Source organism: Siniperca chuatsi, linkage group LG6 (assembly GCF_020085105.1).
Source record: "Siniperca chuatsi isolate FFG_IHB_CAS linkage group LG6, ASM2008510v1, whole genome shotgun sequence".
Classification (NCBI taxonomy): Eukaryota; Metazoa; Chordata; class Actinopteri; order Centrarchiformes; family Sinipercidae; genus Siniperca; species Siniperca chuatsi.
Genome location: NC_058047.1, coordinates 16,935,176 through 16,956,494, shown reverse-complemented (window position 1 = coordinate 16,956,494; position 21,319 = coordinate 16,935,176). Strand labels below are relative to the sequence as shown.

The window sequence follows — 21,319 nt, the reverse complement described above, 5'->3', positions numbered from 1 at the left end:
GTGGTCACTTCTTAAAATAGTATCAAAAGAAGTAAAAGTATTTCATTATATGTATTAGTTTCAGGATAAATATTTTGATATTGTTGTGATGGTTGTTTTCTTTCCATTTGTGGGTCATTCGGTGATGGAACAATTGAATTGTCTATATAGAGTACCAGGTTTGATCGATCTATTCTTAAAGGGACAGTCCCCCCCCAATCAAAAATACATATTTTTCTTCTTACCTGTAGTGTATTTATCCATCTAGATTGTTTTGGTGTGAGTTGCAGAGTTTTGGAGATATCGGCCGTAGAGATATCTGCTTCTTTTTAATATAATGCAATAAAATGGCACTCGGCTTGTGGTGCTCAAAGCTCAAATTTGAAAAACTCAGCAACAATGTCTGTTTCTTTTTGGAAAGAGACATTGCTGTTGAGTTTTTCAAATGTTTTTTTTTGGCACTTTGAGCACCACAAACTGTCTGCCATATAGTCACATTATATTATATATTAAAAAACTGCAGACATTGATGTTTTAAACCATTATGCACAACTAAAGAGAGTTAACACAACTTTTCTCCTTGTTCTGCTTAAGAGTGCCTGAAGAACAATTTCTTTTATGTGACCAGTTTTAAAGCATCTTAAGCCTACAATAACTGATGTTTTGGCCACTTGGGGGCAGCGTTTATAAAGCTTTTTTACGGTAAACAGCTGCCTGCTGCAGCCAAAAATGACGCAATGAGAGCGGTGGAAGTGAATCAAGAGAGCAAAGTTGCGGACCAGAAAACCAAAACAATGACCTGAAAGATGCTAAAGAGCTCAATAGAGCTGTGGGGAACTCTCTGTTGGTTCATCACAACGAGAAACCCCGTCATATAAGCTCAGTCATTTCATCCATTGTTATTACTGATTTGGCCCCTGCAGCCTTTTTGATGCACTCATATATTCTGTAATCACAGAAGTGTGTTGACTTATTTGCCCAAGAGCCTTGGGATGGGCAAACGGATGGGTTATGTACGGATGTTCCCTGATGTCCCCCAGATATTTTAATAAATTCTCTCCATGTAACACAATAAAATTCAATGTTGAGTTCACTATAAGTTACACACTCAACAAGTGTCTTTATCCAAAACCCACCTCCCCTCCTCTATGCTGCTCTGGAGTGTGACGTTAATCACGGATCGTCTACCAGCTTTAGCAGCGAGGCGTCTCGTGAGCAATTCTGTGAGTCACAGTGACGCTGGCACTCTGCCTCGATTCCTCAAACATGCGTGTAAAAATAGACATGGAGACAGAGTGTGATGCCCTGTGCATCTGTGAATACGCTCAAGTCCAGATTGAAGCCAAGCCCCTGTGATCATTATTACATAGAGGTGAAAATCAAAATGAATCACAGGCATCTGAGCCTGGCTTATTGGAAATCTGTGAATTATCAGCAGTGTGTGTCTGTGTCTGTGTGTGTGTGTGTGTGTGTGTGTGTGTGCTACAGGCAGAGAGCAGCATTAAATATACAAACACAGAGGAAAGCCAGGGGTGTAATCTCCATTTGGAGTAAAATTAACTCTATTTAAGCCTGGGGAATGAAAACACTGATACATTACAACTTCAATATTAAGAATTGAAACTTAGCTGTCATTAAAATATGCGTAAGATAAAAGATGTTGTCAACTGAATGGATTTAACGGACTGCTGCATCAAACATAGTTCAATCTTTTTTTAATTCCACATCACCTCCACACCTCAGTGGCCTGCTTGAGCCAACTGATCAATCCTGAGGATAAATGCGGCCATAGTTCAGTCAGTCCTGCGAGTAAGCCGTGTCAACTCAGAGCCACAGCCCACAACTCTTATACAGTATACAGCTCTCTGTCAGGAAATACAGAGGCAGGTGGCTATACAGTCCAGTGGCCCTGAGGTAAGGAGGGTGGAGCATACCTCATATGTGATATGATTTTGTGGATTGGTTATATTAACTTTCTGTAAGCAGTTTGAATACCAGTGCGCACTTAGCATAGTGCAAGGCCACAATTTCCTAGTCTCATTTTCTTCAGCTACATTCACTCTAAAAATCTGCTCTCATTAAAGAAGTAAAAAAGCAAGCAATAAGTGGAAAAAATGTTTTTTGTAATTGGAAATAAATGAGAGTAGGACCATAACTACACTGGGGACACCAGGGTCATTTCCTTGCTAATTTTCCATTTTTCATGCAAGGATGCAATTTAGTTAGAGGGAAATGAATCGTCTTCCTCAAGTATAAACTGACCCTGGAGGCATATGCAAAGAATTTACAACCTAAAATGCATCTTTAATTAAATTACCATCTGTTTATTTCAAATACTGGTTAGGCCTCTGAGTGAGACCTAAAATGTTAAAAAAATAAATAAATAAAAGAGCAGTGACATTTCCTGTGGAATACCTAAAATGTCTATGTGTCTGACTGTTTCATACTTAAAAACTAAAAGTCTGACAAGCAGCAAGCACATGGTTATTTTTGTGTGGCCTGATGAAACAAACTCTTTAAATCCAACAATCAATTATTTAGAAGTGTACCTTCTCAATGGGAAACTTCCCGCTGCGGGGGGATCCCAGTGGGTATCAGACAGGAGGAGCAGCTGCTAGTCCCACCACACTAAACTCAGGCCGTGTGCTTAATTAGCCCTGCCTCTTCCCTGCCAGGCCTCGATCAGCCTTCCATCGACTGCAACCAGGCAGGCTGACAGTCAGACTCACACATACTGTACATGCACACACACATTTAACCACCCCTTAATAAGCAAGAATATGTTCTCAAATAAATATCAAAACATTGTGTAATATGCTCTCATAAACCCACACTCAGCACTTTGGCTCCAGTGTTACTCTCTCAACCATGGAAGCCACTGGATGATTCCTGAATTGATCATCTGCTGTTAATTGAGCACTCAGAGAAAGAAAGAGCCTCTTACTGCGAGGTGACAGTGGCAAGTTGTGCTTCAAACACAAGGCTGCCCTTTACTAGATGTCCTGCAGAGACTGTGTGTGCGTGTGTTCTTGTATTTCTATTTCTGTGAGGACCAATTTGAGTTTTAGATGATGAGAGCAAGGACATTTGTGGGAAGTGAGGATGTTTTAGGGTGGTTTTCACTTCTTCAAATGACTGTTTAAGGGTTAGGACTTTTAAGATTAAAAATAGAATCAGGTCTGAACAACTGCGAAATAAAATTAATTTACCACAATCCCACTTTTTCAGATTCCTCAAGGTTCATAGTATAGTTCTAGTATATTAAAGCTAATACACCTTCCTTTCCCAATTTGCCTGATCAATCACCTATGGAATCTGTGTTTTCCTTTGAGCCTCCAAAAAGGGGTGAAATATCTTTTATTTATTATTTCTTGTCTAATTTACAAAACCCATCACTGGAGATTCTATGGTCTGCATGGGAGGGGGATTTGGGGGTGGCCTTAATGGCGGAGCTGTGGAGAAAAGCCCTGGAAGGGGTGCATACGGCCTCAATCTGTGCCCGGCCTCATTCAATTCAAGGTGCTGCATCACCTTCATTTCTCTAAAGTCAAACTCTTTAAAATGTTCCCAGATGTAGATTCTACCTGTGACAGATGGAGAGTCATCTGTCTCTCGTTCTGTATGTTCCAAAAAAGTCAACAAAAAATGTTTAAGAAAAATAGAATCAGGTTAATGCTAAGCTTAAGGAAAGGTCCAGATTTGGACACTGAAGAAGGCATAGCCAAAACGTCTGGCAGAAAGTCACTGCTCCCATCCAAGAAATAATCCAGCATATAATCCCCTGTAAAACCGTAAAGTGTCGTTTTTGAATTAGTGAGCTTTAGAGGTGCTGCTAGGTGGATTCTTTTACCTTTGGACCAAACCAGGCTAGTTTTTTCACTCTGCTTCCGGTCTTTGGACTAAACTAAACTCATAGTAAAGAACCAACATAAAATTATCACCTAAATCTACAGCTCTCCTCGGTTTTATAGTGAGTTTCAGCTCATTGTTTAGCTGTCCAGCCTGCAAATTTACTGTTTTGTTTTACTCTCTCCTCTTTCATAGTGTTGTTTTCGGATGCAGCAGGCAGCAGTTTTCAGGGAAAATGCTGTAAAAACCCCAATGTACACCACCTGCTCAGCACCAAACAACAGACAAACATCAATTCCGACTAGCTGGTGAACATAGTGGAGCATTTAGCATCTAAAAGAGCCAGTTATTTGGAGGAATTGGTAGAGATCAAAAACAGAGAGTGAATACTGGACTTACATTCATCAGGTGGCCAGAAACACAACTCCAAATGAACGATAATCTTGCTCCGTAACTGCTAGATGTGCAAATAGGCAGCTGTTTGCTATCAAGTTATGCAAGTTAGCAAGATATGCCAATGCTGTGTTCACAACTTGTTTCCCCAAAAATATTCAACCACTGGGCATTAAGGTAAGGAAAGGAGCTAAAGAACGCATTCTGTCAATGAGGGTCCTCACAAGTATAGAAATACAAACGTGTGTGTGTGTATCATTGTTTATATGTTTGTATGTGTTTTTATTTGTGTTTACTTGTGTATTTACTGTGCATGAATCTTCACACTTTCAAACATGAGTCACATATATTGGAGAGAGCCGCTCATCACCACCACAGTGGATATTGACCAGAGCACAGCAACACTCAGCTCAGCATCACTCCCTTCAAAACCATATTAGCAAACAATATAATATAGTATGACTCAGTGAGTAATGACTTGTCGTAATAGCATATGACACAGCGATCAGACATCATTACATATAATTCCTGTTAATGTCTGTTAATCAAATACAGTAGAGCTCATTAGATGTAATGAGACACTCCCTCCACAACAGCACATTAACCTGGAGGTTATTCAGTCTGGCTGCTTTCCTTCTGGTCACTACAGCACACAGTATTTTGATTTAAAGCCAGTTGTATTCTTGATGCAGAGTATAGTTATAGTATTGTTAAGAGTAATGACCCAGCCGCTGGAGGGCTGAAATATCTGTAATACGATAACCAACACACACAACCAACCCTTTTTCCCTCAGCTGTTGATTAAAATTCATCTTGTTTCTATTTTTAATTACTTCAATGGTAGGGCAAACCCAGAGCAAACAACAATAGACAGTGATCAACAATAGAAGCACAATCATTCTATATGCTAGGTTTGTAAATTCAGCAGTAGGCCAGTCAGTCAGGAAGCTGTTGAATGGAGCAGAACAATAGCAGTGAAGAGGCCACACCTGGCCTAGACACCTGGTGAGCTGCACCGCAGCAGCACAAACACGCCACCAACGGACATTTGCGTGTGGTCGTCCTCCTCAGCAACAGGCAGAGGAAATAATATAGCCTCTCCCTTTACAGTGATAGAAGAGTGAATCATTAGGTTTGAGAAAGCAGCCAAATAATCATTAATGGAACAGCACTACTGAAAATTAATAAAAGTGTTATGTGATACAGATTTGGATAATGTCGCTCTGATTTAATAGCAGTATATAGGCAGATAATGGCAGATAGAGTTTTAGTTGGTCAGTTTGTGATAAGTGGTTGGAAATATTACGATGTAAAATCGTACAAAACTGCTTATCACAGTTTTCCAAGTCCAAGGAGATGTCTTCAGATGTCTTGTTTTGTCTGATCAACAGTCCCAAACCAGTTTACAGTAATATAAAACAGAGAAAAGCAGCAAATCCTCACATTAGAGGAGTTGGAACCAGAGAATGTTTGACATTTTTGCTTAAAAAATGACCAAGACGTTTAATTGATTATCAGAATAGTGGCCAATTCGTTTTCTGTCGATCGACTAATCGACCAATCGTTGCAGCTCTACCTGAGTTTGATATATTTACGGTACATAACTCATCAGGAGGGACAGTAAGTATGGTGGCAACAGCAGGTCTTCATAGCCTTTTGTTGACAGAAAAGATTCACTGCCATAAACAGAGAAACTCCTGTGTGTTCCTCTAATCCACTTTCCATTGACACCTCCTCCCTTTCTGCAGCAGTTTTTTTTGTCTAGATATAACTATTGTCATAACCTGATATATAATTCCATCCACTTTTGGATTATTGTTCTATAAAATATAGTAAAATGATGCTACTGGTACACTCAGAAAGTCTGATTTAGTGCTTGTTTTTCATGTCCTATACTCTACTTTATCAATTCCTAATTTGTGTTGTACAGTATTGGATTGAATTAAAATTAATCAATCAATGAATCAATGAACCAAAAAACGTAATTTATCACTCAAACAATTGTGTGTGTCTGTGTGTGTGTGTGTGTGTGTGTGTGTGTTTGCTGTCCATGGTGCTGAAATTCCCCATAGACACACTATTGCACAGAGAAACTAAGGGGCTGTTTAAGGACTTCTGTGAAATTGTGTACATTGTGTACACTTGTGGAAATATGATACAATTGTATTCAGGTTAGGGGCCACAAAGGGATTATGAAAAAGATTTTATGTGTTATGTTTATTTGTTAAATTGAAACCCAATTTACCCACCTTTGTTATTCACGTTTCACGACTCCTTGCATATCTCGGATGAATGTGTTTGTATATTTCACACCTTATTTATTTGCACCATAAAGCAGAAAAGGATATGGCCACTCAATGATTTTCTTGGCGTACTTCCTGACCACGTTGTCCTCGCCAAAGATGAAGAGGGACCTGTTGACGGTGAAGCAGTTCTCCCTGACCGGGATGGGGTTGTACAAGGCCATGGTGCGGGCACGCTGCGCTTTGGTCTGCTTGAAGGCTGGGGAGATGCCACCTGTGGACACGGTCGCCCCATCGCGGTTCCGGTTGCGCTCTGATCCTCCATCCCCTGAGCTCAACAAGCCCGGGACGTCGTCTCCAAACCGGGCCATTCTGTTAAAAGCAAACCACACGGGAGGGAAGACAGGGTGAGACAGGAGACAGAAAGGAGGTTATAGTCTCCTAGAAAGCAGGGCGCGGTGCTGCGCTCGGTGTGACAGCAGCGGAGTGGCGAGATCCTGACCAGTTTTAGTCCATCATCAGTTTTATTCGCAAAAACATCGCGCTCAGTGATCTTCAACTTCAAAATCTGTTCAAAACATTTACGGATTTTCCTCCAATCGGTCCAGTGAGGGGCCCAGTTAAAGAAGCACGTCGAGTCCCCCCTTTCAAGTGCGTTCTGCGTAAAAAAAAAAGGACACAAACCCAAAAAGTAATTCAATCCCGCCTCGTTAAATAATCCGTCGTCTTAAATGAAGCTGTAAAAACGGACTCATTTTGCAGCGTTTTATCCATCCAAACACTAATAGCTTCAAGAAAAGCTGCAACAGGTCACGTCTTCAGCCATCCTCAGTCCCCTGAGCGAAAAGCAGAAGAGCGGGTTGATCCATGGATTTTTAAATAAACTCGCAACAGTCCACTGAGTAATTCAGAGCACATCCCGTTTATCTCCTCTCTCCTCTTCTCTGTTGACCACCTACCACAAGAGCACTATCCTAAGTGCATGCGTAAGAGGACGACCGGAAGAAAAAAAACAACTTTGGCTTTTTCCACGATATTTTTTCCCCGAAACAACGCGAACAAAACAAACTGTCAACTACGTGTCACAGAGGAAAAGAAAAGCCTCAATCCGTCTGGTCTGCAGTGAGATAGTGAAGGAAGTATCTCCCTTACCCTGCACTGAATGAGCAGGAGGAGAGAAGACAACAGTGTCTCTTAATACGACAGGTTCAACACACCTCTCCTAACCTCTGTCCAACCCCACACATGCAGTTTACTATGAGCAGATCTATATAACCATGTCTTAACAGAAAAACAGAGACATGTATTCAATTGATTAAGTAACAGTGTATTGAAAACAAATATTAGATGCTATTGCCTCCATCTTGACAAGTAGACATTATGTAAACCAATTATAGTGAACATTTGACAGGCTGTAAACCTGTTATTCCAGATATTATTAGAGACTTCACTGACTTTATGCTTTTTGCTGACATTTCTTGTAAAATGCTAAAGGTTTACTGTAGGATCACTTCAGCTTTTTTATGTGAATGGTCAACTGTCATTTGAAGCACGCTGTGATATTGGCTTTACCTTGTGTTGTTCACCCTGTGTTTTCACGCCTCAGGGTGAGCAAACTGAATACTAGTCACGCATCAGATCTGGACTGGGGAGTAAACACCTGTTGTGAAATACCCAGCGCCAGCAAGACACTCAGGAGGACAGAAGCAAGCATCTTTGGCTAATAACAGGGTTCAGAACCTACTATTAGGGCATGATAGTGAAGGGGGAGTGTGCGGCTGTGTGGTTGCTGGAAGTGATGATATCTACTCTCATGAGGATGTGGGATTCTCACAATGAAGGGGGAGAATAGGAGAACAGATATGAATGACAACCCATCCAGTAATTGTTGAGACATTTCAGTCTAAACCACAAATGACATCCTCATGGTGGCCCTAGAGAAAAAGTCAAGGGATTTTGCCAATCAATATACTGTTAAGGATGTTGAGATATTTCACAAGATAAGCAAAAACTTTGATCTGCTGGTGGCTCAAGATAAAAAGTCAGGGGATCACCCAAGTCAAGAGGATTTATTTTCTGAGCACTGTGAATGTCTGTACAAAACCTATCTATCCAGTAGTTGTTGAGATATTTCAGTCTCAACCAAAGTGAGGGACAGACTGACAGAACGACAGACTGACAGAACGACATTGACATCTGCTTAAAACTATTAAAAACACATCAATGAACATATGGGTTCTAACAGTATAGGGGTACTGCAGTTTATTTTAAGTCAATCACACATACTGCCCACCGTCCTGCTGCTGTAAATACTGGAGCATCAAATGTCTATTATTCCACATCTGAAAATAGTCCAACAAATGCACTATTTCCCTTTATTTGAGTAACGTTTGCTAAAAACTACAGAAACACTGAGCCTTTTTTTTTTTTTTAAATGAAACTACTTGTGAGCCATTTACATCTCCAGTAGGAACCAATGGGCTTGAGGAGGAATGCCACGGACAGGGTAGGTAAGTTGGAAAGTCTTCAGAAAGTCAGAGACGGACAAACACATTGTTGGCTTTGGTCTTTGCATGGGATTTGTTGACAATAAGAAAAATGTAGCCTTATGCTTTAAATGAAGACGAGGCTCTACTAAAAAAAGATCTGTCTCAAAAGATATAAAGCATGTAGTAGATGCCTGAATGAAAGCCTTTATATAATATAATTCATTAAACTGAGATAGTAAACTGATGTCAATGCAAACAGAAGTCAAAGAGAAGACGAACCATAGGAGAGAGTTAACCACGATGGTGACACTGATGGGTATTTAGTGATGGTGGTATGACGAAGGCAGTGATCAATGGTGTGTGGCCTCCAACTCATTAGTGCTCCAACACATTATGGGCATTAAAAATAGAACACATAACAGACAGATTTCTGACGTCTCCTCGTTATAAATGGTGAGAAGAGACGTACAAACAGTCTCCTCTAGTGATAAGACCAAAAAAAAAAAATGTAAATCACCTTTTACTTGCTTTTTGTTATTTCAGTCTCAGTGTGATAGAAATGTTACTTCTTCCACTTCCTCTGTGCAGCAGTAAGCAAGTGATATCATTACATTGTTTTCAGCCAGGATGAGAGCGTGCAGCAGCCACAGCTTTCTTGGCTGAGAGGTGAGGGGTGAATTATGGTAATTAGGTGTTAGCAACAGGGATGATTAGGGAGGAAGGATTATGGTTCTTTCCTGGAAAAAGGCAGAGAGCGAGCAGTTAGAGCCTCTTTGTTGTAGATGATGCTTTGAGTCAGTAGTTTTTTCTCTAATTAAAAAAACACCTTTTGGACTCAAACTACCAGTTATTTTATTGAAGGACTGTGACTGAAGACAACTGAAACATGACTTCAGTATATTTACTCAAAGGCCCAGATCAACCAACTGCAGCTTTGACCAAAGTGTTCAAACCAATAAAAGGTTAGTTGGTACCACTTTCTAATAAGGCACCCTTTATAAAGAGCTTATAAATTGTATCTAATGGCTTGATTATTGGTTAAAAAACAATCTATTAATGCTTTATAGATCAGTTATAAGCTATTAACAAGCATAAAATTTGGGTTGCCAGGTTGTGAAAATTCTTTGGTCTGGTGTTTATCCTTTCTATTTGGTTATACATGTTAGTAATCCATTAATAAATGCTCATGGGTTTCTCACTTTCTAATAAGCCATCAAGTTTGCAGTTATAAATGTTCAGATTCTCCGCAGCTCTTTTCCAGAAAGTGGTCAAGCAGTCCATTGGAGGCGTCTTACTGATGAACTAAGGAGTTAACTGAAAGATACGGCAAGTGTCATGCTGGAGGAGGATTTTTCACAACCTGGCAACCCAAAAGTTGTTCTTACCAAGTGCTTTTAACTGATCGATAAAGCATTGGCAAGTGATTTATTAACCATTAATAAAGGTCATTAGTTTATAAAGGGTGATGTATTCGAAAGTTCATGTGAAAATGTACTGATTATATTTGAAATGACATCTGAAGCTTAAAGGTGCGTCAATGTAAGTGTCTATTGTCATCAAATTAGGGCAACACTTTGCTTTATGTCCCACATTTAGCATTTATAAGCAGTATATAAACATTTAATAAATGGTTTATAATACACTATAATGTAGTTGTAAGGAGATATGTTTTAAGTGTTTATAAATGTATTTGTTAACAATAACTCATAAGTGGAGGCTGCTGTATAAACTTGATGGACGACAATTTAGTAAACCACAGTTGTAATAATACAAAATATTTAATAATAAATAATAGTCTTCACAGGAGAAGTTATAATTACTGACAAACTGCATACTGTATATTAATAACACATACAATGTCTTTATAGCTGCTTACAAGTACCTTATAGTGTGTTATAAACCATTTATTAAATGTTTATATACGATAATATATTCTAAATATTGGGACTTAAAGTAAAGTGTTACCCAAATTAGATTTCCATTTCTAAGTAGACTCCTACAGATAGAGATCCTACAAAATAAATTGATATTTCAAAAAGGACTGTAAAAAATACAAAAAGTAGTAAAGATCTTTCAGGCACCCTAAAATATTCTACTGTAAAAGCTGAAAATTTCTGACTGGGCTGTGGGCTGACTGTATTAAAAACAGCAGATTACGTAGTGAAAAAACAACATACTTAAATGCAATAACAAAGTTATAGAAGGTAAATATTGGTGGAAAACTGACATTGATTTTAAAAGTGCAGACATGTTGTCAATGTTGGAAAATCTTCTCCTCGCTATAAGAGATGTCTAGCTTGCAAAAATCTAGCCGAGGAACACAGGGTTACCAAGGTTACCTGCTGTCATGACAGTTCCTGCTCTTTTTAATGGGACTTAGTGCCACAGGACTGAGGTGTGAACAAAGATTTAAATTCAAAAATAGAACGTGTGAACAGAGATACCTGGCAGGCTTGTATCTGAAACCTCGTCATCATCATGCTCTTCGCTTAATAGTCTTGTAACTAAATTAGCTCCTTAGCCTGAGGGACAAAAACAGTCATGTGAAAGCCCACATATGAATTCAGTGCATATGTGTTTACTTGACACATGTTTGGTTGTCATATGTGACCATTTGAACAGTTTCCACCTTCACCTGCCAACATCTTTCCACCATGCTCCCACGTTTTGAATTCACATGTCTTTTTACGTGGCTCATACCGATTTTTCTGTCAGAACTTGAACTATTTTCATGCCACAGTGTAGTGATTACCCCATTTCTGTCCACACAAACCCAGAAATAAATTGTATCTACAACAGACTTAACCATTTACAAAGTTTAACAGTTGGTGATTTTGCATTTGCTGGGTTTTGTTATCATCGGTTCATCATCATTAGTCATCATTTTTGCAACCTAGTCCAACATGGAGTAAGAAGAGGACACATTAATAAGCTACTGTGCATCTCAATATTATGTGGTCTTCTAAAAATATCAGATTCAGAAACATTATGACAACCCAGTAAGGACAACAGGACCACATATACCGTGTACAAGAGCAGCGCAGTCAGGACATATATTTGCAGGACTGTTCAACACTACAAACCAAAGGTAAAACAGAATGAAGCTTGTACAGTCTGGATCCCATATATCAATTCTGAATGGAACAAATACTAATAAACTTGTATTGACACACACCTCTGGCTGTTTCTAATTTTGTTCCTTTGTGGAGCACATAACCAAGTCAGGTAGGTGAACAGAAACAGGGAAAGAAAAAGGAAAGATTAATCACTGACTAAATGACAAGTAGTGTAATTGGAGGAGTGTAAGTGCTGGCCGCTAGTTTAGTGAGTAACACAAACAGCACAATACACATTATTTACACACTGCTGTGAGACAGACTGACAGAGAGAGATAAGGAATCTGTGTGTCTGTCTGAGTAAGATGTGTCAACACATTTTCATCAGTGTGGAGAACGCACTTGTTGACAGCCATGGGAGGGGCTTTAAATGTGCAGGTATAAAAGAGCAGATCAAAACACACACAGGCTCATAACGTCAACATAACGTTAAAGAGTTTCAGAATTGTTTTAGAGTGCTTCACTCCATCTCTTTTATTCCACTATACCTCTGTTGTAACTAGATGTATTTCTTTTTAATTCTCAATTTCAGTCTACATTATCTCATTTATCTAGGAGGGTTGAACATTACACATGTCATAGTGTGTTATCTGGTTCTCAATCCAGAAGCAAGAAGGCTTTGATTGGGCACAACAATCGTATTTATTGTACTTTAAACTGTGCATTTGAGGAGGTAAAGTTAGCTTGAACGATTTTTTTTACTTACTAACCTAACATAAAATTGTTTTCTTCCTGTCATTGTCAGATTAGCCTCTATAGCAACAAGACATCCATGTAGAGATGGTGTTGTCCAGCTTCCAAGTTCCACAAACTTTTAAAAACCCTTTATATTCTGCAGTTTATTATACAGCATGAACAAATTAAGAGGCATTTCATTAACACACACACACACTCACACACACACATACACAGCACTAAAAATAATGTCTAATAGGAAATTAATACATCTACAGTATGTGTTATTTGTGTGGCTGAAAATTAAAAGAAAAGTCAGTTTTAAGTTTTCAAAGTGCAAAACCACAAACTGCTGCACACTACCACAAAACAAGAAGGTGCTGGACGCAAAAACATCTGCACATTTATCTTCACTGAGCCAAATGTATTATTTGTTAGAGCAAGTTTCAGGCCAAAATTCAGTAAACTTTCATTTGGATTTATTTAACTTCATTTAACTTTCAGTAATTGATCATTCACAATCAACGTAACAGGACAACCGTAACACAAAGGCTGTCTCGTTTCAGACAACAGCCTTGAAGCTCAGTTTGACTATTGTCAAGGGACAACCTGTGTGTAATCAGTCATGTGCACCTCTTTCCTTTATTTTCTTTCCTTTATTGCATTTAAGGAGGATTGAGCAAATAATTGGACAGGATGCTGGACATTCTGCTGGATTTACTAGCTTCACTTCACACAGTTTGCAAAGGACAGTTTCAAATCCAGCAGGTATATTGAGAAGGAAGAGAAACTTTAATTTATAATCCATAAAAACTCCAATGACAGCAGAGTGGGTGCAGCACAAAAACATGGAAGGGAGCTGCACTGAAAGTTAGAAAAAGATTGTTAGAAAGAGAGTGGAAATACTAAATGAAGATAATATCTCACCAAACCAATCAACAAATAAAGAGGGTTGGTTGTTTTTTTAAGTTAAATTTCAAGATTACATTCAGTGGTTTTTGAGCTTTTGAAAATACATTATATATGTCCCAAGAGTGCATTCACCATCGCCATAGTGAGGCAGCAGCTCAATGAACATCAAATTTAACTTCAGGTTGAGGATTAATGACCACAGCGCCATAACTCCCTGTCTGCTCTTTGTTTGGTGTTCTAACACAGTCCAATGCTATGTTCATTTATTATGCTCTCTCTCTCTCTCTCTGAAGAATACCAGTTGATTACATTTTTTCCCCCCACCACAGCTTTCCCTCATACCTGTGTAAATTTGCACCTGCTCAATTATGATCTCTTATATTTCCTCCTGTTATTTGCATGATGTTAACTAAAATACATATGCAATAATGGGAGAGGTAGGCCCTGCTAATTAGATGCAAGGCATCCCTTAGATCAAACTGCGCTTACTATACAGAGCAGTGTGTCTTTGTCCCTGGCCACAAAATACTCCATAAATGAGCTGCTAAAGGTGTGAACACATTGGCTAAGCTGTTGTTCATCTTGCTGCTACACCCAAAAGACATCATTCCAATAAATTCAATTTTAAACAAAATTCAACTTGATTTCTTGAGCTTGCAAAGATACTATCATGCTTGGACTGAAATCAGACTTTTTTGCATATTATTCAAACATATGGCTTAAAACACAATAATCACAGTGTGGTGGAAAATGGAGAACTGCATCAGCACAAAAACAATCTGTTCACACAGTCTGTCCACACAGCTGATGTATGTTGCTGAATGTCTGACAAACTAATTACTATATATGAGTGAAAACATAACAATGTTGACAAATGTAAAACCTTCCAGGGATCCAGGGACTACTTTCCCTGTTTCCAATGGAAATTAGCTTGGAGCAACAACAGCTACAACAACAACTGTATTGAGTTGATGATATAAACTTTTGAGTAATGAATGTAAACACACTTTCACCACTAAAAATGTATTATTTTGGAAATGATTCACCTACAACAACATCTACTTAACTTAGTGAGGGTATGTGTCAAGTGTTGTGTTAGCTCATTTATGAGCTTGTATATCAGGCGATGCTCAAATCTCCAAGAACACATATTAAACCTATTAAGTTCCCCAAAAATAACCACTGTGCTGGGTCAGTGTGCCATCGGCCAGACCCCAGAATTCAACATGACACAGAAAAACTCAAGGCAAACACAGAAGGACAGGCAGACGACAAAGCCAGACCTATTGATGTGGCGAGATGAAGGGGCTGAGGGATTGGACTATATTTAGCTTCATTGAGATGGTAATGGTTGGAACATGAGAGGACTTTTGTGTCTGTATGTGTGTGTGAGTGTGTATGCGTGGCTTTGCATGTGTATATGGGTGTATGTAAATGATGAGCTGTACAAGAACCACCATTTGAATTTCTGGGGTTTACATCGGGAAAGTGTTTTTGATCATAGAAACAGGAATAATTACAATTGGGTTTGGCAGAATTAACAGTCGTCTCTGTGATAACGCATCATGGAAATAGCAGCACTCTTGCTTTCTTTTCTGGCATTGATCAGCACCTGAAGGAAATATGATGAAACACATTTACCCTGCGGCACGATTTCTCTGCCTGTCTCTCTTACTCTGTCTCTCTGTCTTACTCTCTCTACCCAACCCAGATTTCTGCCATCCAGTGTTGTCTTCCTCCTACTTGTTTCCTAGCAACTGAACTGACATGCCCCCCTATTCTCAGCCCCATGAATCTGTCGCTGTAACCTTAGACTTTAGGGAATAACCTATATATCGTTCCCCACGGGGACCTGAGTTATGGACGTTGTCTCCAGAGAAATGACCCTGTCCACAAGCATGTTGTTAACCTGGTTTCTGACATATTGAAAGTTTAGAGGGGTCAAAGCAACACTTAACAAAACAAACATAAATGCTGACATATATACAGCTGTCTGAGATGCTCGATTAATTTAAGTGACTTTGTTTAGAAAGATAAAGAGGGGTATTTTAGGATTTTGCAACATTAGTTACAGACAGTCTTTTTCCTCCTCATGTACTGAATCTGCTGTGGTGAACTTATTGACTTGGAAGAGGATTAGTCTTACACTATCCAAATGATTTTGAGAAATTCATTCATACAAGCTTTACACAGAGTTTTAGGCCCAAAGAAATTGAGCAGCAGATAAAAACACTGCAATGCAGTCTTTGGCAGCACACTGTCCATGTTAAGATGAGCATTGTTGTATTCATGCACTAATAATAATTGTGGTGTGGAAAAACATCTGAAACAGCATTTACATTTATTTAAAAAAGCCCAAGCTATGATTTTTGCTCGTTTAAATTACAAGTATATTCACATATATAAATGAAGTTCCAATGAACTTCTATGTCCAAATATAACTGAAGAGTTTGACTTTTAGAAAATAAGCATTTAGTGTTTCTCAACTGATCGTAATTGAAAACATAGGCCTGTTTTACTACTGTGTTTATAAATATTGCTGATGAAAACAAACCTTTTACAGTATCAGGAAACATGAATAACTTCAATTTAGTTGTTGTCTAATGTCCAAGTAAAAAAAAAACAAACTAAACTGTAAATTAATTCAGGCGAGATTATTGGGGCAACACTTTTGTTTACATTTGGGTCAAAGATTGTATCTTTTATTACCTGTTTCTTGAGGTTATGTGTTACATCACACACCAATGATACAGAAAATTCTAATGGTAATGGGAACCATTACGTTTTTAAATAATAAATGAATGAAATTCATAATTAAACAGTTAATTGAAGAATCAGTTGTGCAAAGAAAATTGAATGTCATGGCAGGTTTATCAGGCTGTTTTAGTTTTGATGTATCTGTCAAGAAAGAGCCTCCATCATGGTGCAGTTGGATGACATTTACGGCTGATATCTAATATTTAATAAAAGGCCAATTAATTAGTGTTACTGATATATGAAGGTGACCGTCATATATCAGTAACACTTATTAACATGTGCACTAACTACTACTACTACTACTGTCACATTATGCATCCTAAAATCTGTCTAATGCTGCACAACCCTTCCCTGAATAAAGTCAAGAGTGGTGGGAAAAACAATTGCTGAGCAATTATCTCCATCTAGTGACAAATAGAGGTATTACATTATTTAATGGGACAATTCTGGTCAATGAGCTGACAAATTGAGAGTTAAAGAACAGGCAAGCTTCCCCTTGGCGCCAATTGACAATTGTCAAAATTCATATAAAAGAGCTAAAAGTAGCTTGAGAATAGGAAAACATAGCAGAATAAACACCTTAAAATGTAGTTTTACGGTGAAAATAACTGCAGGAATGTTTCTATTACACTGCATTAACAGGCAGAGAGCTAAAAAGTAAAAAAACAAACAAAAAAACATTAAATCTTGATGATGGAAATCCATCATAATATACAGTGAAAGGGAAGCAGGAGGGCCATGAAAAAGGATTTCTTGGTGACTGCTTGGTGCTGCGGCTATTTACTTTTTAAATTAAACCAGCCATTAGTCCATATATCAGTCTGGCTCAAAATTACAGTGAATGAAAAGAGTGTTAATAATAACAAACTGGCAGCCCGACAGATCAATACTGTCAACAGGCAGCTGTAAATTTACCACAGAGGTGGGCAAGGACATAAGTCACAAGCAGAAGGCTGGTAGGCGGGGTACCAGGAAAAGTAAAAGTAGTGTGCTGTGTGCATGAGTGATGCAGACAAAAGGAGAGTAGAGGGTCGATGGTTTAAATTGGGACCTCTGGATTTACCCTAAATTCGCCATCCTGACCTCTTCACACCTCTGATCCAACCGACGACCTGAATAAATATCAGGTAACTCAGTGATTATGTTTATATTTTCCTCTATAGAGTCATTGGAAATAAGCCCCAAAACTCTCAACAATAATAAAATCAAGTCTCAAAGACCCACTCCAAGGTTATCAGTTTAATATTTTCACATTTGTCACTTTACTCAGATTACTAAAACTGTCCCAGCAGCTGCAGATTAGGCATGCTTGATTTTTCACTCCACATGACAGTATTTCCCCACATCATTACCTAATGGCTTCTTAAGTGGCAGCTGCTCCAATTTGGAAAACATACTGTGGAGACAAGAAGCTGCAGTGAATCACTAAGATTGTGGATTATGAATGCCCTCTGGTGGGCAAAACAATGCTAATTTAACACACAGGATCAAATCAAACTTTGGCTTGAGATGAATAAGATGGAAGAATAATTCATCAGTTCTCAGTCTCGGCCACTGCGTCTCTTTATCATGCAGGGGGGTTCCAGTGTGCCAAATTAAACCTAAAAAGAGCTTTAAAACTTTAAATATGTGAGGCTTTCTTTCTATTTTATACCTCTGCATGAATAATTCTCAAGAAAATCTATTTTAATTATCCCTCTTCTCCTGTACATCCCTCCAGTTGGATTGTGATGTCTCTTTCAACATATTTGCCCATTCATTTCAAATGACATCATGATATCAGAATCAGCTTTATTGGCCATGTATGTGTACACATCGGTTTTGTGTTGCTCTCAATGTACATATACAGAAATAGACAAATATGGCTAAAAACAAGGACAACAAGCTCAACAAGGTAGACAAACATTAAGCTACTATGTGTGATATAGATATATACATTTTAAGTACAAAGTACAAAAAACAACAACAGTAACATTTGTAAACAGTAAGACAATTAGTGCAATGGTGCACAGTGCAAATGGTGGTGAAATAAATATGATTACTGTGACATAATGTGACATGTTGTTGTAGATATAAACAAATGATTACTTCACAGGTTGTAAACACTATCCATTTGTCTCATGAATGCATGCATGAGTCTGTCTGTGCAGTAGGCAGTTCTCAGCAGCTCCACTAGGGGTCACAGACATGACGCTTAAGTCGCAGTTTGCTGCTATGTTGGATATTGATGACGGCTCAGTTTGCTTACCCAGCATCCTTCTCCCCATTTGTCAGAACTACTCCCTCCTGGAGCAACATAAGTCACGCAGCTGCAACATTTGGGCTCCCTCTGGTTTTGTGTGGAAATGGATGTGATGAATATCTCTCTCTCTCTCACACTCACACACACACACACACACACACACACACACACACACACACACACACACTTCAGGCGTGTCTCTGGCTTGTTTCCCTGCATATTAGTCTCAAACAACGGCTAATGTGCGGATCTTGATGCTGACCACATACTACACAACCCATCACTGAACTGTGGGGTCAAAAAAGGCAATTTAGATTTAGCTAAGCCCATTTGGCTTGAAAGCATCAGTGGCTGAAAGAAATCCTGTTGCACTACAAAGGTATTATTTGCTACAAAAAGCTAACAGCATTGAACTCTCAGAGCACAGCACAATCATCTTTGATATTTAAATCTGAAGCTTTGAATCAACGGATGGGAGTGAATTCAAGGTCTATGACAGGGCGCACATTCATCCCCCTCAGCCTGTCAGGACTTTAATGTCCAAAGAAGCACACGACGGCTTGGCTAGTTTCAGCATGTATGCACACAACACATAATCACACCACCTCCCATACACACACACAGCTATTAAAGTACAGTAAGTATTAAAGCGTTCTAAAAATGGTGAAATCAGCCTGAATACAGCTCATAGGCTGAACTAAACCCTGCCATAAAGGTATTAATTATAATAACTTTACCAAAGAAGCAATTCAATTTTAATGGTTGGGTTGTTTATTTGTTGTAGTTTTTTAGTTTATTTTTTATTACATGTGACATGAATATTTTTTTCAATAGAAATATGTCTGGAATAGATTATTTGATTGGATTTCTTATTTATAACTTGACATTTTGAGACCTGGAACATTCAAGACTCACTTCCTTCCTCGTGGTAGCTAATAACCTGTTCCTATTTTAGGGGGGGGGGGGTAAATGTGTCACTCCTCTAGCCAAACATCAGTACATGAGAGTGTTTTATTTGCCTTTGTGTGTGCGTACATGCTGGTGGAACAGGTTGACAGGTCACATTGCTTCCTGTACTAAATGGTTTCCTATCACAGGACAGTGTGGGAGGTCAACACAAAGTGCTACTTTTTCTAGCACAACCTGGACAGCAAACCAGCTGCTCAGAAAAAAACAGATCTCTCCAGCTAATAAAATGTTCTGCGAGGCAAAGAGCAAGTAAATTAAGTTGAAATATTTATCTAACATGAATTTATTTTATTATTTTGACTGAGGCTGATAGAAGATGCTTCAAGATCAATAAATGATGGACTTCTTAATCAAGTGTTAAGATCATTCTGAGTCACTTGGATCTAGCTTTATGCTCCTCAGGCGGCTTTCTGTTTTATTTTCCAGAATTACAGTTAAGACAGCTACACTTCTTAGAGCGCACTCACTTACTTAAAATGAGATATAAAATGACATAACATTCCATCCCACACAGAGCCTGAAACGTTATTTTAAGATATTGCTTGCAGCAAGTGAGTTATCAGCACATCTATGGTCTTTAATTATTAAACAAATAATAAATGTTGAGCTACGCAAGTGCCTGCAAACCATATGCATTTGGACTCTGATTCACAGCTGCACGTGTGTGTGTGTGTGTGTGTGTGTGTGTGTGTGTGTGTGTGCCCATGTGAATGTGAATGTGCAATAGTAAATGAGAGAGCATGCTGGTGTCATGTGGTGTTGAATGGGAAGACTTAGAGAGCTGGTAACAGTAAAGCAGGGCATGAGCCCAGAGATGAATGGTAGTAACATAGGTAAGGCAGTAATACTGAAAGAATGGGGAATGGGGACATGCAGATGATCCTCTGTGTCGAGTCAAAATATAGGTCATGTGAGGTTGTGGAGCTCAACATTACTTTGAATTTTAATCACGAAATGATTGGTCTGTTGGTCCACCACTTTGGCTTAGTCCAGACTGAAACAGCTCAACAACTATTGGAGGATTGTCATGAAATTTGGTAGAGATATATGCATGTTTCCCAGATGATGAATCCTAATGATTTTGGTGATCCCCTGACTTGAGGTTGACATTTGTGGTTTTGAGTAAATGTCTCAACAACTGTTGAATGGATGGCCATGAGATTTGGCATTCATGTCCCCCTCAGTATGAACTGTAATCATTTTGGTGATTTCTTAACTTTTCATCTAGCGCCACCATCAGGTCAAAATTTTAATTTGTCCAATACTTTGGTTTATAACTATATACCTGTAAAACTAATGACATTCCCATCAGCCTCAGCTCTACTTTGTGTTTAGTGCTAATTAGCAAAAGTTAGCATGATAACGCGCTAAACTAAAATGGTAAACATGGTAGACATTACACCATCTTAACATCAGCATGTTAGCATTGTCATTGTTGGCATGCTGACTTTAGCATTTAGCTCAAAGCACCGCTGAATTAAGTGTAGCCTCAGAGAGCTGCTAGTGTGGCTGTACACTCTTACTCTTGTTTGTTAGATTATTTTTTTGGCGTTTTAACCTTTATATATAGTTGTTTATATTGACAGCTACATGGGGAGAGAGAGGGGGAGGGATGACATGCAACAAAGATCCCCAGCCACAATCAAATCAGGGGGGACATAAGCGATAATATGTCACAAAATTTTGAAACACTAA

At 38.7% G+C, this 21,319-nt stretch overlaps 1 protein-coding gene across 19 annotated transcripts in view; it reads right to left on the bottom strand.

The window, feature by feature from the left end:
* LOC122877219 (voltage-dependent R-type calcium channel subunit alpha-1E) overlaps positions 1–21,319 on the bottom strand; it is a 105,690-nt gene that overhangs the window by 61,228 nt on the left and 23,143 nt on the right. For all 19 annotated transcript variants that reach the window (XM_044198466.1, XM_044198465.1, XM_044198469.1 and 16 more), the window contains exon 3: positions 6,570–6,836. In XM_044198466.1, the coding sequence (XP_044054401.1) occupies positions 6,570–6,836 (267 nt within the window). The remainder of the gene's footprint in view (positions 1–6,569; positions 6,837–21,319) is intronic.